The sequence below is a fragment of the Salvia splendens genome, chromosome 22 (assembly GCF_004379255.2).
Source record: "Salvia splendens isolate huo1 chromosome 22, SspV2, whole genome shotgun sequence".
Classification (NCBI taxonomy): Eukaryota; Viridiplantae; Streptophyta; class Magnoliopsida; order Lamiales; family Lamiaceae; genus Salvia; species Salvia splendens.
The window spans coordinates 18,500,016-18,519,041 of NC_056053.1; the positions used below are offsets into that span (position 1 = coordinate 18,500,016).

The 19,026-nt window shown below is 35.4% G+C and overlaps 3 protein-coding genes across 3 annotated transcripts; 1 reads left to right on the forward strand and 2 right to left on the reverse strand.

The window, feature by feature from the left end:
• The first annotated feature begins 5,279 nt into the window (after window positions 1-5,279).
• LOC121786563 (homeobox-leucine zipper protein HDG11-like) lies at window positions 5,280-8,084 on the forward strand. Its single transcript, XM_042185207.1, has 10 exons — window positions 5,280-5,392; window positions 5,473-5,590; window positions 5,709-5,900; window positions 5,973-6,401; window positions 6,505-6,597; window positions 6,661-6,870; window positions 6,958-7,141; window positions 7,215-7,480; window positions 7,558-7,647; window positions 7,743-8,084. Exons 1-10 carry the CDS (start codon window positions 5,280-5,282, stop codon window positions 8,082-8,084), a joined length of 2,037 nt encoding a protein of 678 aa, XP_042041141.1.
• Window positions 8,085-8,787: 703 nt separating this feature from the next.
• On the reverse strand, window positions 8,788-14,403 carry LOC121785933 (UTP--glucose-1-phosphate uridylyltransferase-like). The gene is made up of 21 exons (XM_042184418.1): window positions 14,246-14,403; window positions 14,094-14,141; window positions 13,627-13,718; window positions 13,376-13,466; window positions 12,789-12,849; window positions 12,635-12,712; window positions 12,505-12,555; window positions 12,322-12,395; window positions 11,899-11,971; window positions 11,749-11,806; window positions 11,586-11,632; window positions 11,446-11,511; window positions 10,967-10,999; window positions 10,238-10,290; window positions 10,021-10,096; window positions 9,877-9,933; window positions 9,663-9,746; window positions 9,474-9,572; window positions 9,295-9,399; window positions 9,134-9,205; window positions 8,788-9,043 (listed from the first exon to the last, which is right to left on the reverse strand). The coding sequence occupies exons 1-21, from the start codon at window positions 14,326-14,328 to the stop codon at window positions 9,017-9,019; spliced, it is 1,428 nt and encodes a 475-aa protein (XP_042040352.1). The 5' UTR covers window positions 14,329-14,403; the 3' UTR covers window positions 8,788-9,016.
• Window positions 14,404-15,381: 978 nt separating this feature from the next.
• Window positions 15,382-18,070, reverse strand: LOC121786015 (protein REVEILLE 1-like). The gene is made up of 6 exons (XM_042184521.1): window positions 17,636-18,070; window positions 17,188-17,313; window positions 16,985-17,096; window positions 16,839-16,900; window positions 16,310-16,669; window positions 15,382-16,228 (listed from the first exon to the last, which is right to left on the reverse strand). The coding sequence occupies exons 1-6, from the start codon at window positions 17,645-17,647 to the stop codon at window positions 15,671-15,673; spliced, it is 1,230 nt and encodes a 409-aa protein (XP_042040455.1). The 5' UTR covers window positions 17,648-18,070; the 3' UTR covers window positions 15,382-15,670.
• Window positions 18,071-19,026: the final 956 nt, after the last annotated feature.

The window sequence follows — 19,026 nt, forward strand, 5'->3', positions numbered from 1 at the left end:
ATTCCCTATCTACTGTTTCTCTTTTGTTGAGAAAATCGATTTCTCTCAATCTCTCTCGAAATCACGGTTTTTCCTCCCTGTCTGCCTTCTCTTTGAATTATCCTTCGATAGGAATTAATCTATTATTGATATCCTATCAAATTGTATCACGATGTGTCATAAATATCATTGACATAAGTTGTGGAGAGTTTAACATATTTTTAGAAATAGTTATCTAAAAATGAATGGTTAAATAATGGAGTACTATTACAAATTAATTTTTTTTTAATATAATTGGTAAGTTGAAAAACTCATGATAGAATTGATACAAATCAATAATCATATAGTTAGTAACTAAAGATTGAAGAATGTTTAATAAATTTCAAATTTTTGAGGTATATTTGACAAAATTATTAAAAATTGATTCATTATTTAATTCTACATTAAAAAAAAGAATGGTGTGTAGTAATCCTTCGTATGGATGTCATTAAATGTACCACACTTACTTTGATAGAATTGATACAAATCAATAATCATATAGTTAGTAACTAAAGATTGAAGAATGTTTAATAAATTTCAAATTTTTGAGGTATATTTGACAAAATTATTAAAAATTGATTCATTATTTAATTCTACATTAAAAAAAAGAATGGTGTGTAGTAATCCTTCGTATGGATGTCATTAAATGTACCACACTTACTTATTTGCATGTCTGCATAAAATTATTATATAAATTTAAATTTCAAGAACTAATTCAATTTACTTTTTCTATAAATTAAAATAAATTTTGAAATATCTTTATAATCCAGTATGAAATATTTAACCGTTGATAGAGGGGAAGTAGTACTAATTAATTTCAACTATAAAGTACCTACAGCAATTTTTCTTGTTAAGAAACATATAGTCTTACTCTGCAACTTCAAAGCAAAAATAAACATTGTAATTATGAACGAATAACTGCTACATTAATAATTTAATCTTTAAACTTAAAATATTGTTTGTGTGGCAAAGTGGCAGACAGCCACCTAATAAATTTATTTGATCTTTTACCTGCTTAAATAAATACAGTATTCTCCAAGATCCATCCGTCCCTAATAATTACACAACTTCATTTGGCATACTTTTTAGGATGAATATTCCCTAAAAAGAGATAATTATGGAGTATAATCCAAATATTGAAAGTTTTAGTAAGGGTTGGTTTGATTTGGTGGGTTAGGAGAAAATCAAGCCTTTCATATGATGTACTAGTGTCTTTTCATTTGAAATTATAATATCGATAATAACAGAATAATACATACTTTAATCTTTAATATAGTATTTACCTATTTATTTATTAATATATCCAACAAGTTTAATTTATTTATAAATAAAAATTTAATTAAAATAAAAGAACTATGCACCGGATGAGTTCATTACCAATTGGGACACTCAACTGTCACAAAAGGTATAAAAGATCAATCCAACAACTATTTTGACAAAAATGCTACTCCATTTTCAAATAATGGAAAATTCACCCCTTATATTAGAAGAAAGTTAAATAGGGAAGCCGGCGGATAAGATCACAAGAAACGTCCACGCCTTATTAATTAATTCATTCATCCACCAAAATTATTTTTAATATATTTTTTGTATTTAGCAAACGAATATCAATCATGAATTTTCTCAATTTAATTTGTTGACATGTGACGCCAGTCTCTGCCGTTCATTTAAATTATTTTATATACTAGGTAGATGTTAGCAGGTTTCGTGTTCAAGGGTGTTAATTGGGCCCAATTCATTTGGATTTGGGCCAATCTAAACGAGTTATAGAGCTATTCGAATACAAGTAATTTGGATTATAATTTTCTCATTTTCAATCTTGATTAGGGCTGGGAAAATATACCGAAATATTGAAATACCGCACTTACCGTACTGAAAAAATACCGATTTTTTGGTATATCATACTTTTCGGTACGGTATCATACCGTGCCGACAGTTTTAGGTACGATAAAGGTATGCATTTTGTATATACCGCGGTGTACTGCGTTATACCCCATCATACCGCAAATTTACGGTATATACTGGTATAACACGGTATACCGTAAATATGGTATATACCGTAATTGGCGGTATATACCGCAGATATACCATATTTAACATATTTATTATTTATAAAATATATTATTATATAATTTTATTAAACATAATTGAATGGATTTTGAATGTCATGAACTATGTTTGCTTTGTGATGGATTTTTATCACTTTGGATATTTCCTAGATGTTTAAAATGATATTTTTGCTATTTAATGCATGAATGTTAGGTTTTGACATGCAGTATTCGGTATACCGTACCGTGATTTCGACATACTGCACTTTTCGATACGGTATGCGGTATGACAATTTCGACACGGTATACCGTACCATTCCAACCCTAATCCTGATTGTCTATTTATTCTCTTAAAACATTATTCTTCATGTATTTATGAAATTGTGTGATCGTCTATTTGTTCTCTTAAAACATTATTCTTCATAACATATATTTATGAAATTGCCTATTTATTCTCTTACAACATTATTCTTCATATATTTATGAAATTGTGGTCCAAGGCAACATGTGCATGTAGGTATCAAATCAGCATCGGTAATGTATGTAGTGTACATGACGTCAATTCAAAGCCCTACGTCACTATCACATAGTAATATATCTTTGTGTTTAATCGTAAATGAATTAAAATGTAAAAGTGCGTTACGATAGACTTAATTAAAGTCGAGATCAAAGTTTATAGGTTGCGTCATTTTCTTATTTTAGTGATCTTTAAAAAAGCTTCATTTACTTCTTTTTTATCATTTTAAATAACTAAATCTAGTTATGAAATTAATATAAGAAATAAGATTCATATTTTTATTAAAAAATTATATTTCTTAAAATATGAACCAAATCTGAAAATGGGACTGTATCGCGGATGTAGAAAACACAACCAATGGCCCAACGCATATTGAACTTCTTTAATTCTCAGCCCATATCCAAAGACTGATGTACCATCTAAAATTTAAATATAATCAACCAAGATAAAATTATAAAAATATTATCTATTAACACAGAGTCTAAATTTGAATATATAATTAAAATTATTTATGGACGAAAATGAGCAAACGTCTCTATAAAGTTAATGCGGAGTAATATTTTTAAAAAATTTCAAAATAGTCACTGGTTACCAATTTTAAACATAAAAGTATAACTCACGTTGAAAATAAAATAGCCGTAGTCAACTAAATTAAAAGAAAAAACAAATTATACTTCCCTGTCCGGTTCGTCCGCGAACCGACATACTATCCGGTCCGGTTGAAAATGTTAAACCATGTTGACGTTGAGCCGTTTTGGCTCGGCTGAGCCGCCCGGTTTGGTCGGAAATCGGTCCAACCGGTATACTTTTGAATTTGCTGCTCCAGCCCGCTCCAGCACCGTCGGTCTGCTTAATGGCCGCATGTGAACCCCTCGATTTGGCAGCAAAGTAAGCTAGAATAGTGCTTCCATGGTGAAATGAGTAAAAGAGTAGAGATAGAGACATTGATGTTAATGAGAAGGAATAGAAAAGGATGTGCCGTGTGAATTGGAATTAGAAAGAGTTAATCATCAAGTAAAAAGTTTTTGACAACTGTGCACATTTAATATCTGCATTTTAGTTTTATTCTATCGGCAAATCACATGGTTAGAACATCAGCAATGACTCGGAATTCCTAAAAATACCTCCTGCCACGTTACGCGGACTTTCCACTGCACTGCCACATAATAAGGAATTCCCACTGCTCAGTGGCGGACATCCCCAAGGACTTCCCACAATTAAAAAAATTCACAAATTCACAAATTAAACAATTTTCGAATTTAAGAAATTTACGGAATTAAATAGTCGACACGAATACGCAGAAAATGCAACCACTTTATTTAAAAAAAACATACTTCATTATAAAAATAAATACCATGCACAATGGCAGACGTTCGCCGTGAAATTCCGGCACGCCGGTCGGAATTCCGCCGGGATGGGTACCATTGCTGATGGTCTTAGTATGTATTTTGCTTTATAATTTATTTTTTAATAACTGAAATTCTTTTCATATTCAGATTTGGATAATATTGATGTTCCGTTTTTTTTAAAATATATATATTTTTATCTTATTTACAAAATTTAGTAATGTTTTTATACTATATATTATATTATATAATAATAGTAATCCGGTCCGACCAATGATCTAACCGGTTGGACCAATTGAACCGTGAAACGATAGCTTCACCGGTTCGGTTTTTAAAACATTGATACTACTAATCTAAGATTTTCATGGGACAGATTTTATTTGTATTTGTTAGGATTTGAATTTTGAGTAATTTTTTAATAAAAAAGAATGTCAATCCTTTTTATTTAAGTGATAACCCCTTAAAAAGGGAATATCTCCAACGTTAAAAAGTGGCTACCTTTATTATTATTATAAAGAGTGATGCTAAATGGCCATAATGTGGCCGGCCATAAAGAGTTAATTTAGTCTATTTACATGTATAAAAAAATTAGAATTACCGATATAAACTTATATGTGTGTGAATGGACTTGTGAGTTGATACTTATCTTTGAATTCCGTTACGTAAAACACATTAATATCACGAATTACTGTATACGTTGAGCAACAATCAAGAAATGACAGTAGTAATAAGTTGAGCAAAAAACTACGAAAGAGCAACACTAACATGTTGAGCAACATATAATGAAGATGATATAAAAGTAAAATCAAGTAGTATTAAACCAAAAATTTGAAAAAAAATTCAAGTTTTGTTGTTATTTAATTAATTTATGGCTGGCCATAATGTGGCCGCATAGCTTTATTCTATTATAAATGACAGTAAATGTACGGACGTACCATATTTCTCTTGATTGCCAGTGTTAATCCCCTCATCATCAATAAAATTGGCAAATTTTGAATAAATGGGCGTATTCAAAGTTAGATTCATATAAGCTAATGGAAATAATTGGAAACTAATGAATTGTTGCAATTCACTTTATTTTCCTTGTACAGAACTAAAATCCACATGAATCTCTCAAATAAAGAATTAAATGAATTGTATATGCCGTTTTTATTCACCACAATCTTCATTTGATTGATTGCACATTTGGTATGTATACCTCACCCTCTTAGTTGTTTATTCCAATTGTACAACAAGATTTTAATCCAACCATATTTTGTTCACTCCTCCAAAAATAAGACCAAATCTGTGTATTTTTTATCCTGTATAATAATGTTCTCAACTTTGTTGGTGAATTTGTGAAGAGAGGAAATGAATTCAACAAATTGTGGAAATGGATCTGCTGAAGAGGAAGTGTACAATGCTCAAAGGGTGAAGAAGCAATACCATCGTCACTCCTCCCAACAAATTCAACAACTAGAAGAGTAGTTATACTATTCCTTGATCTTCTTCATTTTGCATGTTTATGTTTTGACAAAGCATTCTCTTTTTTTTTGTGGTGCAGTTTCTATAAGGAATATCCTCACCCTGATAAGAACCAAAGGCAGCAACTGAGCCGGGAGTTAGGCCTCGACCAGAAGCAGATCAAGTTCTGGTTTCAGAATAAGAGAACTCAGATTAAGGTGTTGTTTAATCTGTGATGCGACCTGTAAATTTATGTTCATTTATGTTTAAAAAAAAGCAAGAATTAGTGCCTGACCTCACCTGGCCTAATTTCTTTCTTTCAATATATATCTTCAGGCTCAGAATGAAAAAGCAGACAACAACGCTCTCCGGTCCCAAAACGAGAAGATTCATTTTGAGAATCTCGCGATGCAAGAAGCGTTAAGGACCGTCGTTTGTCCAGCATGTAACGCTACATCTCTCGCCGATGAAGATAAATCCCACACTTTGCACACACTCCGGATGGAGAACGCGCGCTTGAAACAAGAGGTCATTAATGATTTTTCATGTAATAAGTTACATACATATGCTTTCTTTCTAACGACTTATGCCTATGAACAGTATCAGCAAACAATGGACTACTTTTCCAACTACATGGGAAATCCAGCAGTGGACTCTCTTAAGAAATACCCTGTAGGAGGAGAAGGGGTGGGAGTTAGTCCTCAAGAAGATTATGGACATATGCCTCCACATTCCGAGCATTTCGTGCCACCACATGACTCGACTGGAACGCAGGATCTGGACAAGTCTACCCTCATTGAGGCAGCATGTGGTGCCATGAATGAGCTTACTGAACTTTTTCGTGTGAACGAGCCACTGTGGATCAAGTCCACGGGAGAAGGGAGGTATACTCTGCATCGTGACAGTTACGATAAGCTTTTTCCCAGATCAAGTCACTTGAAATCTACAAGTGCTCGGTTCGAATCATCTAAGGATTCTGCTGAGGTGGACATGGCTGCGATACATTTAATCGAAAGGCTTCTTGATGTGGTAAAGTAAAACTCTAGCTAGTATATGCTAACACTTTTTTTTCCTTCAAAAATGGACTACTTGCTTATTTTCAATTCAAATTCTTGTTTTGTTGCTGTTGCAGGATAAATGGAAGGACATGTTTCCAACTATTGTCATCAAGGCGAGGATCATTGAATCGATCGATATTGGGATCTTGGGCGGTTTGTTGCATCTGGTACATGCCTACCTATACATGTCCTTGCTATATGTGAAAAATCTAACTATTTTTGATGTACAGATGTACGAAAAGAGGCACATTTTGTCGCCTCTTGTGGCTCCTCGAGAATTCTTCTTCATTCGCTACTGTCGACAGCTTAACTCAAGCACTTGGATGATGGTAGATGTATCTTATGATTTTATCAATGAGCTCCAAGACGCTGATCCTATGCGTTCGTGGAAGCTTCCTTCGGGATGTGTAATTCAAGATATGTCAAACGGAAAATCAGCTGTGAGTTGTATATGATTACTTGCACAATGACGAAGAATTCATGCTTTTATGCACAATATATCACTCATAGCTTCTCCTATTTGACAGGTTACATGGATTGAACATGTTCAAGTGGACGACAAATCACTGACTCATCGTATGTATAGAGACTTGGTGTGCAATGGCCAAGCATACGGAGCCAAAAGGTGGACTACTACATTGAAGAGGATGTGTGAGAGATTTGCATTCTCGATGGGAATAACTTCGAAGCCTAAACATGAACTTGAAGGGGGTATGATATTAACTTGTTTCTTCCTATATACTATTACAATGCTTTTCTTAACCAGTTTTTCGTCTTCACACAGTCATTAGCTCGCTAGAAGGAAAACAAAATGTAATGAAACTCTGTCATAGAATGGAGAAGAGCTTCTGTGAAGTATTGAGCATGTCAGACAAGCTTGATTTCCCACAGCTGTCTGATCAAAGTAGTGGAGTTCGAGTCTCGCTCAGGAGAAGTAATGGAGCCGGCCAACCTGAGGGCTTCATCGTCAGTGCAGCAACCTCGCTCTGGCTCCCCCTTTCGAAAGAGAATCTCTTTAACTTCTTCAAAGATGAGAACAAAAGAGCTGAGGTATATTATATATTCCAAGTTATACTAATGCCTCTTTATGAGATATATGTAGAAGGACTAATGCAGTTGCTATGCAGTGGGATGTGTTATCGAGTGGGAATCCTGTGCATGCCGTTGCTTGCATCCCAACCGGGAAAAATCCTGGAAATTGCATCTCCATCATCCAGGTTATATTTAAAATCATTCCAACACTTAATGATGCATAGTCTCATTTCATATACTGATATGTTATATATGTATGATTGTTGTTGGGGTATGACAGCCTTTTGTTCCAGAAGAAACGAAGATGTTGATGTTGCAAGAGAGTAGCATTGACACACTGGGAGGAACAATGATCTATACCCCAATAGATTTAGCAGCTATGATCTCGGTGGTGAATGGCGAGGAGGAGATGCAAGTGCCAATCCTGCCATCGGGATTCATCATCTCCGACGATGGCCGTGCTAGCAAAGGAGTTGGATCACTCCTTACAGTTGCATTTCAAATACTGGTGTGCCGTAACACATTAACCAAGCAACTAAATATGGAGTCTGTGGCGACGGTGCACACTCTTATAAGCTCCACAGTTCAAAAGATTAAATTGGCACTTGATTATTCTGATTAGATTTATCAACTAATTAGGTGTTTCGCTTGTTTGGTCTCTCTGACTGTTACACTATCATAACAAGATCGTTTTATCTTTTTATATATCATGTTTTCAACATTAGATATACATAAATCATGTATTTAGGATGGTAGAAGAATAGTTCTTTTGTCCTTGAACATTATATATGAGCCTTATACTGAATTTAGTGAATTGATATCTTCACTTCTTCATAATATACCGTGATTGTGAATTATAACTATGAGCCTTATATTGAATTACATATCAATTTCAAGTTGAAATAACACTCATTAGATTGTACTCCTATATTTATATCTATATAAATAGCAGTATAAAATTATCCATAGAAATAGGAAGTACATTACTTAAAAAACTTATACTCCCTTCACCTTATTGAAAATTTATAACCCGAATGACATATATCCAAAAACTTAACAACTCAAGCAGATTGGCCCAATTGACATCTTTAAGTGAGATAGGGCCGAAAACATAAATAGGATTATATATAAAATGAATGTTTTGTGGTAAAAAACCATACCTGTATTGTCAAATTATAGTTCTTGACTGAAAATTGGAAGATTTACTTTGTATTGAGATTGAAATTTTGGATTAGAGACCAATCGATAATTTGTTTGGAATGCATAACGTATAAAAGTTATTTCCAACAGGGGTTGAACATTGGAATAAATAAGGCAAATAGATCTTTTTAACAAGTGACACAAACAAAAAAACATGATTATATTACTCCTCCCATTACAAGAAGCAGCAGCAACCTACTGGAGGACAAAAGCAGCAGTGCAACTACAATATTATGTAGCACATATGAAATCCCACTTATTCTTCATCTTACATAATACAAACAAAAAAAAAACATCTCCGAGAACTCGCCTATATCTTGAACTCAGCTGAGCCTCTTATATCTTATGACTTCTTTAGATATCTTCGGGTCCATTGATATCCTGTGCACAGGTTTAACGAACAAGCAATATAGTCATTTTCCAAACTGTTATCAATTGCATTGCATTGCATTGCAAAGTGAAAAGAGTTACCTTGTTTTCGATCACCTTTCCATCAGGAATTTCTAGCTTCGCGCCAGACTTGGCAGTAATAGTCACTTTCCCCTGAAATGACCCAAATTCGATCAATCGAAGCTCAGAAATGGAATGAAGTTGCTAAAGATGAATGATTCAAATTCTAATGTTTTTGCTACCTTCAAGGTAACACCAGCTCCAAACCATACGTCGCCTGTCACCTTTAAGCTATCCAGTTCAATGATGCTGGGGATGGACTTGAACCGACTCAAGAAGTTACTAACCTGTAGATCGAGTCACCGTTAGATTCAAGAATCAGGCCCATAAAGTGAAAATAATAGTGCAGATGAATCTCAACCTTCTTGAACTCAGGTCCCAAATCAATAGATGGGTTAGCTGGATTGGCCCTTGCTGGGTTCCGAGTAACAAAGCCATCGTTCAAGGTATACAGATCAGACTGTAAAACAAATGGTTTGAATTTACTTCTATTAGCAAACAGCATCAGATGTAGTCCCAATAAAAAATTTCGACATTTGACATGACTTACTTGGACCAGAAGCAAATCGGATGTCGCCTTTACAGGCAGGAAGCGAGAGCGGGGCACATTGATTCCAATAGCATGATCAAAGAACTTGAGGAAGTTTGAAAGAAAAGAGAGTCAGACAAAGAGATTGCATCAGTTTCAGAGGCAATCAAACACCAACCAGACCATAACTAGAAAATACATATGGAAATTTGAAGGAGAATAAGTGTTCTCATACCCTTATCGCAGCACCTGCAGCAGTCTCAAGTTGAAGAACTTTGATCCCATCCACCTCCTATAAAGTAATTAGAGACAAGTTTAAAAAAAAGATCCCCTTATTAGCAATAAAGGAGGCACCATTTAGAGAAAATAAACGGGATACCTTAGGGTTGGGAATAATTTCCATCTTCAGTGATCCTGCTTGAACAAGTCTGTTGATAGCCTGCAAGTTAATCCACCTGCATAATTTTTGTTACATGAATTGTCAAGTGTAGCTTTACAAATTTTGAATGCATAAATTGAGAGAGATCCCTGCCATGGCGTGTGTGCAATAGGTAATTGCTTAACAAAATTAGCCTGAGTCTGGATTTAAGACTCACAAGTTGTTTGTGTTGAAAATTTTGAACTTCTCTATTGACTTGAATTCATTGACCTGCATCAAAAAAAATATTGACTCAGCATTTACAGCTAAAGCTAACTGGCATAAAATGTAAATCGATACTCAAGATAGGCGTTGCTTTATAGCAAAATATACTTTCCTGCTGCAATCCATATTTGAAAACCAGATCCGCATTATTAGAAGGATATAGATGCAAGATGACCCTTCACTGTGCTCTATCTTAAATATGAAACCACAATTTGTCCTTATATTTCAATAATTCATAGTTTCAAAACTAGCCTTGTTTACAAAATTTGGTTAGCCTATTATATCTGTAGTATATAATTTTCATTATTTTATGCTTGTTTTATTGCAGTAAACATATGTTATATTCCAAGTGTATCTATCTATCCTAGGACAACTTGAGCCAGCATCTCATCAGGTGTTGATGATTCACCCGTTATCTGATTCCAAAATTATACATATATCCACCAAAGCCTCTCTATCATAACTAAAAGATGGGGATTGGGGGCAAGAAATTAAAACTGAAAACTGGTATCAACTAGTAATAGCTATTTTTCTCACTAAGTAAGATGCACTAAGAAATGCACTAAGAAAACAACAATGTTCCAATATTTCAAAGGGAGCAAGTTCATCAAGTTGATATGTATAGGTTACCTACAATGTACTTTTAACATGTTTGGAGAGAAAGAGAGAGAATAAAGCTCACATGTTCATCAGCGACTTGAGCTATTTCCAGAAGCTGCACCAATAAGAAGAAATACAGTTACTTTAACTAGCAATTTATCACTGAACATTGCAAACCCGATACATAGTAGCAGACAGGAAGAATGGCATGTAGTGCCAAGCAATTAAGCGACCAACTCCATAAACTCATTATGGACATTTTCCACTAATGACCCTAAGTTAGCACAAACAGATGACAATGCATTTGATTCAGAATAATGTCAAAGATGAAGAGACAATTAAAAAAATATTTGTATACCTTTTCAGTTAAATTAACAAGAATAGCACTCAGTTTACTTAATCTAAAATGTAAATTAGCTTATCCCATGTCAACAATCATTGAAATCTAGCTAGCAACATAAGTACATTTCTTATGAAACCCAGGCCTTTGCCAAGTCAACTAGGTTCCAGTTTGATTTAAGACTAATAAGCAAGACTAGCAAACTCATTTGAGAAAGATACCTGTACTTTCCCTTCATATGAGATTAAAGTACCACCTTTCACATCAGCTAATGTTTTAGGTGTGACCTGCAAAATATCATCACTTTAAGCTACAAAATTTACTTCGAATGAACCAAAACTGAAGGAATGATTTTGGTTACCTCCATGCAGTATTCATTCTTATTATTGATCAAATGTTTGAGAATTTCTGTAACAGTAAATTAAGGATACAGATCTGTGGATCCTTGTATTGCCGAAAAAGAGAAAACAAAACACCAGTGCATAATGCAATTATTTAAAAGCAATTTCATCGACCAAGGATACTCAGATCAACAATGGCACCTAAGTTATCTGAATTGGCTACAAAGACGTATTCTTTGCCCTGAGAAGAAAAAACAAAACAAGACAAATATAGGGGTAAGTATATATGTCCACCATAATGCACATCGAAGTGGTAGCATTGTAGGGCTAGACCTTTGACAGCAATGCATCAAGCTTCCCACTATTCTTCAAAGACGAAAAGACATCTCCATGACCAGGAGGGTACCTGTACTAGCAATATGCATCACTAAGTGAAACATAAAAAGTCGCAAACAAAATATGAGTACACTGCATGCGAAGCTAAAGAAAAGGAATGTGTATAGAAGTAGTATACAGTGACGAGTATATGTTGTACTGAACAAATCTAGCTAATAGTGTAAGGATACACAACCTTAAAATTACACACATACAAATGCAACATAACAGCTGTCAAGGTCGAAGAATGAACAAATCATCTATTACGAACCCGACTTCAGAAAACTAAAAATTTACCATCAAAAGGTAATACATATCTATGACACTACCAACATAAGTTAAATTTAGGTACAGAACATAGAGTAAAATAACATAGCATACCACGCATCCTTTCCAGTATTTCCTTTGGAGGGAAGTGGCTTGAAATCTTCAACAACCAGGCGAGGGTATTGGCTCTGGAAAATGCAGAGGCCAGAGAGTTATAAATAACATTGTTAAAATTGCCACATATTGAAGTTGTACATCAATCATTGAATTAGTGAGAATGGAGATAACTATATATACCTGGTTAAATGTATGAATCTCAATGTTGGAGTTGGCATACTTCTCAATAATCTAAAGATTGCAGAAAAGAAAAATCAGCGAATGACTTAATATGCATGTGAAAAACCTTCCTTAGAATTTCCATTTTCACCTTTGATGTATCATCATGAGTGTTGAATGAGTTCATTAAAAGCAGGGGTACACTGCATCCATATTTCTTATTGAGGCTCTGCACATGACTAAATATTTCAGTCACAGGTTATTTGATGAGACCAGGCAAAGAATATGTAGCCGTGGCACGATACCTCGATTTGGATGACAATCAGATCAAGAAACGTCAAGCCGTTACGAACTTCAATAACAGACCTGATCACAGTACCATGTCAGTTACATATTCAAATAGTGTAGTTAAAACTTAAAGTTAAGGAGATACATATACTGTAATCCGTATGTTATAAAGAGGTTCAACTACAAAACCATTAATCGACAATTATGTCAAAATATAATGAATTCAGATAAAAAAAGGTAGTCTAAAACAAGCTAAAGTGACTCTAAACTTGCAACATACTAGTATTCTTATTCTCTAATAGAATTTGAAAAGCACCAGAGTGGAACACAGTCCTAGAAAACTGTTTCAATATCATCCATGTCGAACAAATAAAGGAAGACAGTATGCAAATGGTGAAATTTATGATAAACTTTTTGCTACAACAGATGTCATTAATCTGTCATCATCAGCCACAATTGTCATACTATTATTCATTTAAATAGCTAATATCAAGACCACTACAGTAAGGTGTAAACCTATATAAATAGTCTTTACAATAATTACAGATCACCACGTAATGCCACTTAAATTGATTAATTGAAAATGTAAACAGTAAACACATACTTTGGACCAGTGCATCCCATTGTAGTTCCCAAGCCTCCATTGAGCTTTAACACCACAAGTTTGTCTAGAAGGCTTTTGGTCTCAGCAGCATCTGCAATAACAAACTAAGCTAATCAAACTAGGAAAAAGTTTTAATTATTTTGTCATTATTCTAAACCAGCCAATCAACACCAGTTTGGTACTTTATCCACACTAAAATCGTCGTAATGAACCTAGGATTGGTAAATAAAAATTTTAAAACTCGCAAGCACCTTCAGACACAGGGGCTAAGGTATCATAAGGCACCACCACCTCATCAGTTGGTGTCTGGATCTTACTCCAATCAACATGTTGAGCTTCGCCACTTCAAGATCCATCCACGGAAACAAAAGGCCAGAACAAATTAGCTTCATATAAACCGTAATCCAGCTATAGTGCAATTAGATTTTCATACTTCAGCTCGCGTCATGTTAGTCTGTAAAACCTTTCCACGAGGATCACAGAAGAAAATATCTATAATTCGATATAAGATACTATAATGAATGTTAAGATGCCACGTCTTGCAATCGCTAAAACATGAGATCTGGAACTCAAGTTGCCAACCGAAGCAAATTTCACATGAATTCAACAAGATTCGAAGAAATCACTTCCTCATTTCGCATTACGCAGCATTTATTTAAATTTTTTTAAGGAAAAAAAAACTAAAAAAGCAAGTGCATAATCCAGGAAGACACCGTACCTCAGATAGCGAGCTACGAGATTGATGAATCCAGATTTCTCGTTTTCACTTGAGCAAAATAAAACATCAAAATCAATTAATACGATGAGCACAAACCAACAACCAAAATGCCTCAATCGAGAGAGGTAGGTGTAAAGGTAAAGGAGGGGAACCTGATCTGGCTGAGAGAGGCAACATCTGATTTGAGCTTGTTGATCTTCTCGGCATCGGTAGCGTTGAGAGTAGCGGTCGCCATTTCCTCGAATTAACGATCAGTCGGTTATCGGAGAGAGAAGGTGGTGAAGGAAACCAGAAAAGAAATGAAATGAGGTGTGGGTGGATTTATAAATAACAGGAGGGGCTCCGAAGTAATTTTTGGGAATCGAAACGTGGCACTTTCCTTTCTCCTTTTATTTTCTTCCGCTTTTTCAATTTTTGGTGCCCACAGAATTAGTAAAAGGCATAGAGAGAATATCCAGGCGAATAACACTTCGAATAGGTGGTCAGAATTTATCAATGCCTTTTAGTAGCATTGTCGCCAGTCCGGCCGGAGATAGAATCATAACCGGCTCAGCATGAGGGTAGACCGTTCCGATTATGGATGGAAAACTGACAATTTAATGATTTTTAATTTCATTAGATTTTTATTAAATTCGAAGATATAAAAGTATAATACTAAAATTAAATATTAAATCGGAACTACTAAGTGAAAGAGAATATCTGTATCGAAATTGATTTAGCAGTGAAACATTTACTCAAGTTTATATACAATAAAACAAACTCCTAGCCTAAATAATTGAAAATTTACTAATCAGTCTAAAATAAAGTCACTAACCGGTTGTTTATTGGACACTGCCAAGTGCCAACCAACTAAATCTAATGGAAAATCACAATAAAACTATAGTTTATTTTTTTATGAGTGAGATCTACTGTTATTCACGCAACGTGCACGGTGCATCGCTGCAGCAAAGAATGATGTGAAATAAAATATCAATCTATGATACAAAACCCAATATTGAGCAGCTTCATTCCATGATTATTTCAATTAAATTTAGACAGCACATGTATTATAGCTCGTATTATAGCTCAGTAGTAGTATTTCTTTTTTAAAAACGTTGAAAGATGCCAAAATTTGAAATCGCATCCGCCACTATTTAATTCAATACTTTGATAAATTTTCTATCGTGGCTGTATGAATTTCATAAAAAATGTACAAAAGCAAGGCATATTAGTTGTTTAGAATATAGGACGAAATTGGTTGAATTATGCATAGAGGTGGAAAAAGTCGAATAGAATCGATAACAAAGGGTAAAGATTCGTGCATCTGCAAACGATCGAGGAATAGAATCATTAAAGTATTACAAAATTACAAGAATCTCATAGAGGTACCTAAATTATTGGTAACCTTTAATATTGCGGTGTACCTCTATATTCAAAGCCATTTACGAAGAAAACTGAGTAACTACTACCATACATACATTGCGCAGTTAGGCTGTGAGACTTCTTGCAAACGAGGAACAAAAAATTGACTCAAATAGTCACCAACACCAGACACTAACCGAACCTACTTACGGTCGGAGTCACGGCCTTGGCCTTCACTACAAGCAGAGGCGGATCCTTTGTTTCTCACTCTCTTGAACAGTTTCTGCTGTGGAATCCTGCTCCCTCAAACATCTTTTGTATGGCACGAACCCCCTCCCGCAGTTTGCTGGACTCCTCTTGCTCAATTTGTTGTAACAAGTGAAGGCCGCTGCTGCACCAGTATTCGAATTAGAGGAGGACCCCTCACTAGACTCAGCTCTGATTGGGGTTGGGCTATGCACTTCCCCACTTGACTGTGATGCAAGACTCAGCCATGGAAAAGGAGCTGCATAGGACGACTCGCCTCTATATTGTATGTACAAAAGATCACTCTTCATCTCACTACTGTGCACTTGCATCAATGATCTCCAACCATCCTCATAACTATTAGTATTAGTAGGCACTACCCTCAAAGGATACGAACAACTTTCCGCTCTTTTATCATTATCATTATCATCATCCGATGCTTCGGGCTTCCAAGTCGAATCCACTACTAATAACGTCTTCCCAAACAGCTTCAAGCTCTGCGCAGCTGCTTCGTTTACACAAGTCTTTCTGGACGAAAGGTCCAATTCCTAGCATTAGTAAACAGATTTAGTTAGGATTTATACCAAATACATTCTAATTTGTAAAAAGTGAATCAAGCTAGTAACTACCACTGCTATTTCTTCATCTGTACTCGAATTTTCATCCTCACGGTCAGACTGAGACGATAACACACCATCCTCCTGCAGAAGCTTCGGGGAAACATGAGCAGCAAGAGATGACACTGGAGACAGGCTTCCATTAGGCATACACGAATCAGCTCCACCAGATTGTTCCGAACCCACCACAGATAACACGGATTTAGGAGACTGGTTTGGAGATACCGATCTTTCAGGTATTAAGATCCCTGTCTTGACTGGGGAAACCAGCTTACGAGGATAAGGGTGCATCGGTTTCCTCTTAGGCCTAGGAGGCGGGATCTCAACCGGCTTCACACAATCTCCATCGCCCACATTAGCCTCACGAGCAACCTAAACACACAATCAACATCCAACTATCAATACAGTCAACTTGCTACGAGAAGTCTCCAATAACTAGAGATTAAGATTTGCTCGCCTTTATGCCATAGACATATGACTTACTTGAAAGGCGAGATATACATATTATGCAGTGTTTATAACTTATATAAGAGCATATAACCTTGGAGAAAAATTTCTGAGCATGACTACGAATCTGCACCGCAGTTTTGCTACCTACATGCTCTGCGAAAAACGAACACACACATAACCTCAGAAAACATCCAACATCGACAAGATATAACGTTATACATTCGATTGGATTAGTACCTTCGATTCTCCTCCATGCTCGGCCATAAAGCTTCAACGCCTCGAGAAACTTATTATGCTCTTCTTCTGTCCATCTTTCCCTTTGTTTGGTAATTGTGTACGGCTTCCTTACCTACACAACCAGAATATGAAAAAGAAACAGATAAGATATGTGATCACATCTAAGCTACCAAAAATTAAGAAGTACTATTCACCATCCAAACCTTGGGAGCAAAGTCATCCCCACCAGCAAACTGCTCATTTAGTTGGACATCCTTCACGTCTTGCCCATCTAAATCGAGTAAAAGCTCTTCTCTCGTAGGCAGAGGTGAGCCTGAATCGATGTATGCCTACAAAGAAAGAACGTTCAAAATCAACAAGCAGATTCAAGAAAGAACAGTCAAAGTGCACATGAACAGATATAGAAAGAAAAGCACATTTCCCCTATTTCTTCCTCAAAATTCACTCATCGTTAACCTCGAATTTCAAAAGTCAACCAAAAAAATTATCAAATTACAGTTAATGAAAATTTTGTTTATATCTTAATAATCACAAATTTTGATCATAAAAACATAACCACGAAACATAAATTTTTCTGGCCTCTTCGCCTGTCATCCTTTACAATCCACATCAACAGATCAAGCACAAAAATCAACAGCTAAAAAAGCTCACCTTTACAACCATAGCTGCAGAAACAATCACTCTCTCCAAATTCCCCCAATTCTTAACAGCTCACAGATCCACCAAGCTTTTTGATCGCAGAAAAACCAAATATGTCCATCCACAAATTCAACAGGACAATAGAGAATTCTGCTCTCTTCGACCAAATACAAACCTCACTAAAATTGTCGATTCACACACAAAAAGGAGGTTGAGATGTGCAGAAACACATTTAAAATCGGATATTAATCCAATAAAAAATCAGTATAACAGAGATATAGCAGGGAAGGAAGATCAAGAGTGAAAGAGCAGAGGCTCAATTTTATCGCTGGAGCTAACAAGAAAGCTGAGAGATGGAAGATACAGTTGCAAAGGGATAAGAGTGTTAGGTGTGAAGCAGAGAAAAATGACGCTCTTTTTGGGTCAGATTTAAGAGGAGGGAAAGGAGCAGAGCAGCGGAGAGGGAAGCCACGTCATTGGGGTCGAATCGTAAATAACAGAATGTTGGGGGTGGATTGGGTAGAACGATCGAGAAATCCGTGGAAACTTGTGGCTCAGACTGAAAGAGAGGCTGAGACACGTGGCGAGTCGATGTCAGCTTGCTTTTTCTTTCGCTTTTTCCCTCCCTGCTGTACCCTACTCGCGCGTATAACTAGGGAAATAGGTACTCGCCATACGCTGTTTGCCACGCGGTGAGATGTTAATGGAGATGTAACCTAGGAATGGCTGAATATGGAATTTGCAGATGAATAGTGAATTTGACTATTTGTTGCACAAATTTTAGTAACGATATATTTTTGGATATTTTGAGGTAGTAAAGTGCCTTCGACATTTTGAGATCTCAGTACTTTATTTAATACTCCCCCTTCTGACCATAAAGGAGTATTAAAAAAAAAAGGTTACTAACCATAAATATATTTTTAAAAATATCTTAGAGCATCCACAGCGGAGAGCAGACCGCTGTCTGTCCGTGCCAGCGACACGGCATTGCTGTCCACCGCTGTGCTCTTGCCCCTGGCACGGTGCTGCTCTTAGCTAAGAGCACGTCCGTGCCAGCGAGCAGAGCGTCGTGGCGTATTTCTATTGGCCGTTGGCATTTATTTTTCTTTTTTTTCTTTTTTTAAAAAAATCAAAAATAATACCAAAAATTTTTTAAAAAAAATTTTGGATTCCAAAAAATATACAGATTTTATTACCATTTTTTTAAAATTTTTTTTAAAAAATGTAATCTCAAAATCATCTATAAATACACATATTCATCATCCATTTGGGCGAAATTCAGCCACGAGTAGTGGGTTTTTTTAATGTTATGAATTTAATTATGTAATTTTTAATTTTTAGGATTTAAATTATGTAATTTTTAATTTTTAAGACTTTAATGAAGAAAATTTTAATTTTTAGGG

Coding starts and splice junctions, on each gene's coding strand:
- LOC121786563 (XM_042185207.1), top strand. CDS start 5,280: ATGAATTCAACAAATTGTGGAAATGGATCTGCTGAAGAGGAAGTGTAC. Junction 6,598..6,660: donor TGGGCGGTTTGTTGCATCTG/GTACATGCCTAC, acceptor TTTGATGTACAG/ATGTACGAAAAGAGGCACAT. Junction 6,871..6,957: donor TGTCAAACGGAAAATCAGCT/GTGAGTTGTATA, acceptor CCTATTTGACAG/GTTACATGGATTGAACATGT.
- LOC121785933 (XM_042184418.1), bottom strand. CDS start 14,328: ATGGCGACCGCTACTCTCAACGCTACCGATGCCGAGAAGATCAACAAG. Junction 12,850..13,375: donor ATGGGATGCACTGGTCCAAA/GTATGTGTTTAC, acceptor TACTGTGATCAG/GTCTGTTATTGAAGTTCGTA. Junction 9,400..9,473: donor TGGGACCTGAGTTCAAGAAG/GTTGAGATTCAT, acceptor CTCGATCTACAG/GTTAGTAACTTCTTGAGTCG.
- LOC121786015 (XM_042184521.1), bottom strand. Junction 17,097..17,187: donor GGGATGACTTTGCTCCCAAG/GTTTGGATGGTG, acceptor CTGGTTGTGTAG/GTAAGGAAGCCGTACACAAT. Junction 16,901..16,984: donor AGCATGGAGGAGAATCGAAG/GTACTAATCCAA, acceptor CGTTTTTCGCAG/AGCATGTAGGTAGCAAAACT.